Source organism: Helobdella robusta (genome assembly GCF_000326865.2).
Source record: "Helobdella robusta unplaced genomic scaffold HELROscaffold_4, whole genome shotgun sequence".
Taxonomy (NCBI): Eukaryota; Metazoa; Annelida; class Clitellata; order Rhynchobdellida; family Glossiphoniidae; genus Helobdella; species Helobdella robusta.
In genome coordinates, this window is record NW_008704902.1 from 4,973,624 (window position 1) to 4,980,511 (window position 6,888).

The 6,888-nt window shown below is 29.6% G+C and overlaps 1 protein-coding gene across 1 annotated transcript; it reads right to left on the reverse strand.

Annotated features, from left to right (window-relative positions):
• Positions 1-1,489: 1,489 nt before the first annotated feature.
• Positions 1,490-1,974, reverse strand: HELRODRAFT_162585 (hypothetical protein; the record flags this gene model as incomplete). Its single annotated transcript, XM_009024750.1, has 2 exons — positions 1,490-1,687; positions 1,837-1,974. The coding sequence occupies 2 exons, from the start codon at positions 1,972-1,974 to the stop codon at positions 1,490-1,492; spliced, it is 336 nt and encodes a 111-aa protein (XP_009022998.1).
• Positions 1,975-6,888: the final 4,914 nt, after the last annotated feature.

A 6,888-nucleotide genomic window follows, 5' to 3' on the forward strand; every position in this document is an offset into this window, starting at 1 on the left:
CCACATGACGCACATACACATTACGCATGCACGCGCAATCACCGCATCATACGCACATGATGGACTTTGAGTTTCGGACAGATAGTATTTGAACCGTATCATCGTATAATAGCAGCGCAAGACATGGCACTCCTATCGACTGAGCCAATTCGCAGGGACCAAAGAACGTCTGACGAAAAACAAAACCCGTTATTTGAGACGCAAGTGAGGTTATTATAACATTCGAACTTGGTCATCGCATAGCAAACATAGCTCTACTACTATTTAAACAGACTCGAAAAACTCAAAGAAAATTCGCACCAAATATCCATATCAAATATCATTTATATGAAATGATATTTGATATGGATTATACATGATCTATCAAATTAATGTTGAATTTCGATGAATGTTTAACAAAAAAGTTATAAGAATCACTTACGTTTTCTAAATTTTGCTTTTCCTCTACTAAATTCGAGTTTCTCTTAATAAAGGAAATTTTGAATTTATCAAAAATTAAATCACATAATTTCAGTGTATTTAAAAACATATTTTTAAATAAAGTAATCAACAAAAGTAAACTTGAATAACTAAAAATATAACAGAAAAAAAACAAGGACAGGACATTTGTTAAAAAGCCTACTTTGAATGTTCAATTAATTTTTAAAATGTGACAAAAAATTATCAAAATATTAATGAAAATTTTATTAAAATGTCGTGAATTTAAAAAAATGTTTTAATGCAACAACTAAAACTCATTTGATCATTTTAATAACAGCCAAATATAATTACATCTAAATTAAAAGTAACAAACAAACCTCATTGCTAGCGTGCGGCTTGACATCTCTTTGTTCAACTGTTAAAAAAATGTAAAGTAACGAAAAATTAATGCAATTTAAAATGGGTGAAGCTGATGATGATTAAACTTAATATAAACGGACTACATTTGAGGTTTGGTGTTACTTTAGAAACTGCAGATTGTTTGGAACAATGTGGAACTAGATTCGTTTTTCCCATAACTTCTTTAAAATAGAATTGAAAATTTCATATTAATGCTTAATTGACAGTACTTAATAGTAGAATTTATAGTACTTAATAAATATTTTAATTTAAGATAAGTTACTTTTTTCAGAAATACTTGAATTTTTATCTTTCTTTGTCTGTGAAATCCATGATAAATAAAATACATTGGTAGTAAAATAACTGACTATGGTAAATAACGGTGATGACAATTTAAATCTGCATTCAAAAATGGAGATGGCGTAAATGTATACAGCTCAAAACTGTTTCAAAATCATTTGTAAACAAAGCCTGACCATACTGAAAAGAAACGAACACAAAACCCATCTAAACAATTTCACGCTGTAAACACCGATACTATGAACGGTACCACGAGGCAGAGTGTTTGGTGAAATCATATTTGTTTATTTTAAATCAAAATAAGATCAAAATCCTGCCATGGAATCTTTATAAATCTCAATAACTCAATGAAGAGAAAAAACAGAAAATATTAAGTGAATAATGAAAATATATTAACATTTACTGGACGAGTGCAATTACTGTTATTGTAAGTGAACCTTGGTTCCAACACTTTTACAATATTTTCTTGCGAAGTTTTTAAAAGTGCTTCTAAAAAACAATTATATGCTGAGTCTTCTCTTCTCACAAGATGATCCAAAAAGCAACTTATGGGATCACTTTTATCAAGCTGTTCAAATGAAAAATTTGAAAAAGTGAAAAATCACACTAACCGTCATTAATTAAAAATTTTTGACAAGCATTTTTGGTGATATAATTTAAAAAAATTTGCTTAGCTTGTCCTACTATACAACTTTGATAAACTTTTAAACAACTAACCTGAACTTTTTCTATCAGTTCTTTTGTCATAGTTTTTGTCTCGAGCAATATTACGAAAAATTCTTCTGTTAAACAAAGATTTTTCACTAAAAATGGCCTATGTATGGAGCTCAATTTTTCTCTATGTTCACTGTCCATTTTTGTTTGAAGTTTTAATCTGTTCGTTTATTATAGATTCAAACATGTACTGGATTTCTGTTCATTCGACATGCATTTAATGTTTATAATTAGCATAACATATTGGAGTGTCACTAATGTTAACCACTCAAAAAACAAAAACGCAACATTGATTCGACCCATTGTTAATTAAACTAAATATAGCACAAGGTTAATCAAAACAGAATAAAATCTTCTGATCGAAGCATCTTGTCGCACCGAAAAGTAGATTAAAGGCAGCTTTATTGGAGCTCAAAAACTTAGTTTGTATGAAAAAAATGTTTGTTTAAAGTTTCTCCTGCAAATCAATCGTTTCTTTCATTTGCCATTGATTCCTTAGGCAATTTTAAATTGTCTAACCGTTGTCGTAAATTTTAACTTTCAGTCACCATCTTTTACGTCTTATTTTTCAATGACCAAACTGTAATTTATTTACTGATGGAATTTTTCAAGTTTTACATTATTTTAACTATTTTTTGTACGCTATCAGATTCTTGATAGAAGGCTATGCTCGTTAATCTTTAAAATGAGGCGTTATATATTTGCAACAAACAACACACACAGTTACCCTTACGTTATAAAAAGCCAACAAATTAACGTAAAAGATCTAAAAATCCACTCTATTTAAAAAAATTTCCAACGACTACGGACCATGCATTATAAACTATACCGGAAAAAAAAGCAGTAATAAAGTTGTTAGGTATCCATTATAATTGGCTCCTGGAGACGCTCGACAAGATATATATATATATATATATATATATATATATATATATATTTTATTTATTTATTTGATTTGAAGGATGACCAAAAAAGATAAACTTGTGGATAGGCCACCCTTAACTAAAATTTCTAACTATAGATGTAACAGAAATGTCATGAAATACATACACATAAACTCACGCTCACACATACTTACAAACACGCACCATACTACAATTCATATCACAATACTGTTATACAGAACTGAAGAAACAGAATCGATGAAATGAAATGATCTGGAAACCAAACATACGCTCACTTACACACTCAAATAAATAGACACATAAATAAATATGGCCACACACCATACACATATAGGGCGTGGCCACATGTCTCAGGGAACAGCCTAGTGAATGGACATCTTACACATAGATATGTGCCCCTCCACATACACCCCCGCTGTACCCTGGTTAACGCTCCTAGAATACAATATTTATATACATATATACACATATCTACACATACACATGCACACACTCACACACATAGACACACTCACACACACATAAACACGCACACTCACCCAAACAAACTCACGCACACTTACCCACACACACTCTCACGCAAGCACTCCCGCTCACACACAAACACACACACACACACGCACTCACGCACCTATACCCACCCTTAGACACACACACTCACACACACACACACACACACATACATATTTCGTCGAACTTGATCGAATCTCACAGATTGTTAACGACCCAACCAAGCCCAACATAATTCATATTCCTAAAACACGCTGCCCGAATACACAGATACATACATACCTATAAAAATTCATAATGATTTAAATATGAAGTATATTTACTACAATTACGTATTAAAAATATCATTTATGGAAACATATGAAAACCGTATACACATGATAAGTTGGCCAAATGATAAGAAATTCTTGTTCTAGTAAATAATAAATGTAAATAAATGTTGTTCAAGAAAGGGTTACTATGATACATACAAACACAAACACACCCAACACACACCTGACACACACACTCACCCACGCACACACACATACATACAAAATATGATTGCCTTTTTGATATCAAGTTAAAAAAAAAGTATTTTGCTCGATCAAAAATTTTTTGACTTTGTTTTTAAATAAATATTTTTGACATATATTTTTAATTTCTGTGTTAATAATTTCATCCCAAACTTTTGGACCAGAAATTTTTAAGCTATTATTTATTATTTTCAATCTAGAATAACTGGGATAAAAAGTTGATGCATTCCTTAATACTTTAGTTTGGATCGAGCTTCTTAAGTTGAAGAAATGTTTAAAAAACAACGGGAGTTCACAGTGTACATATTTAAACATAAAAAGAGCTAAGGTATACAAGTGGATATTTTTAACATTCATAATTTGTAAAATATTGTAATAATTAGAAATATGGCAGCGAGGATGAAGATTGAAAAAGAGACGAATGAAACGGTTTTGGCTAACGGAAATATGTTGCAAGTGTAAATTTGGACTGTTTCCCCACAGCAAATTACAATACGTTAGGTTTGGGTAAATAAGGGTATAATATAATTCTAATAATACACTTTTTGTTATTTTATTTTTAATTTTATATAATATACCTATTGTTTTATTTATTTTTTTGGAAATAAAATTAATGTGCGTGTCCCAGGATAAGTTATCGTTGATGAAGATACCTAAAAATTTTGTTGAGCTCGATCGATGTATGGGATTACCATTGATTTGTATATTTAAGTCTGTGATACAATTGGTTAGTATTCTTGGTCCAAATATCATATATGTGCACTTTGTATAGTTTATTATTAAATCATTAAAGGTAAACCAATTGGCGATGGATTGAATTTCATTGTTGATAAAATTTAAATCTTTGTTAGGTTCTTTAGTATGAAAGTATATAGTCGTGTCATCAGTAAATAATAAAAATTTAGCTGATGTAGTTATGTGGCATAGATCATTTATAAATAAGGTAAAAAGTATTGTAAAAAGCCAACAAATTAACGTAAAAGATCTAAAAATCCACTCTATTTAAAAAAATTTCCAACGACTACGGACCATGCATTATAAACTATACCGGAAGAAAAAGCAGTAATAAAGTTGTTAGGTATCCATTATAATTGGCTCCTGGAGACGCTCGACAAGATATATATATATATATATATATATATATATATATATATATATATATATATATATATATATATATTGATGAAAATCACAGCATGTTCGGCGCTAGTTAGCCTTCAATTTAACTTTTCGATTTTTCTAACGGTTGATCGTAATTCATTTTCAAGTTCCTTGGGTTCAAAACCAAAATTTTTGCTTATTTTATGCATGATAGAACAAAAAAGTTTGTTTCGGTATTCTTATTCCATTTTCGGTGTTTAAATATATATGTCTGTGTCTATATATATTTGATCATCTGGGTACATACAAATTCAACAGAAATTCTAGCAATTGCAATCAATTATGCTTATTAAATTGATAAAATAAAATAAATAAATAAATATAAAAATTAAAAATAGTTCACAAAATGATAAAATAAGAAAAAATAAATATAAATTTAAAAAAATAAATAAATATTATAATTTTATGAAATTAAGTAGAGCAAATTATTATTTATTTGTACAGGCTTTCAATCAACATTTTTGTCGCTGTTATTTTTTTCACTAGGTTGTATAAATCAGAAAACAGTTCAAAAAACTATTTTTCCATCGTTCTTGTTTTTTTTTGCTTAATATGCAATATTGGCGGTTTCTAGTTTACATTTGTTTTCGCTACCATCTTCACGCAAACTCTCATATCTATTTCAATTATTCTACGTTGTTCTATGCTGTCTAAACTGCTTAAAATTAAACTTCGATATTACTAGTATTCATAATATATATATATATATATATATCTAATATATATCAGAATGGATATACGTATATATGTTTATAAATTTTATATATATACATATATAATTATATATATAATATATGAACGACTACCACACATTAACATTTATTTTCATTTTTAACAAAAACACAGTGATGAAGCGAGCTAGTCAAGGTTGAAATAATGCTAAATTAAAAATAAATAAATGAATTGATTCATCAATTGTAATCTAACCTATGAAATAAACGAATAAAGTTCGTCTCTTGATCAAGCGGCCTTCATTCGCAGGTAGCTTGACACAAAAAATCGACGCTTGTTCTAGTATTTGTTAGGATGGGTAACCAAATCAAATGTAAACTAAGAGCTTCGAATCGGAATCATAAATGTTAAAAAAATGATTCTAAACAAAAATAAAATAAATTAAAAACAAAAAAGAGGGTAGTTTTTTAGACAAATGTATTTCGGTTCAGTTATAGACTCTAGTCATGATTATTTTTCGAGGGCTGTCGGAATACTTTTTTTATAATTAAAATCAAGGAAAAAACCACAAATCCAATCAAATCAGCTTTTATTTACAAAATAAAAAAACCCAACAAAATTATATAAACAAAAGTAAATTGTATTTTATTAATTTTTTTTAAATATATAAATTTAAAATACTGAAAAAAGTTTTAAAAAATTAATAAATCATAACATCTTTTTAACTTTCATCAATTATTTAATAATTTTTAATATGTGTGTGTGTGTGTGTGTGTGTGTGTGTGTGTTAACCATGGATATATATATATATCCATGGTTAGGATATATATATATATATATCCATGGTTAACATAATAGAATCGCTATTCTTTTAAAGAGATAGTTTTTACATAGTAGGCATTCAAGCAGTGGCGTCACTAGGGTTGGTGTCACCCGGTGCGGTAACTCATGGTGTCACCCCTCTCATGACACCCCATAGACATACAGCATTCTTAGCAAAATTTATAAACACGAACAAGTTAAATGTGCTCGGCCGCGGCGCTTAATAATTCGGACGTCGAATTTGAATGGTATAAATGTAGAATACAAAAATGATTTGAACGAAAAAAATTTTATTCATAATACATTTCTGGGCGCTGGGCGGGTTAGGCTGAATTAATGATAAGAATAATTTCATGGAGGGACATAAAAACATATACAGTGATATTTTGGTGTCACCCCCTGTGAGGGTGTCACCCGGTGCGGTCCGCACCCCCCGCACCCCCCTAGTGACGCCACTGCATTCAAGTAGG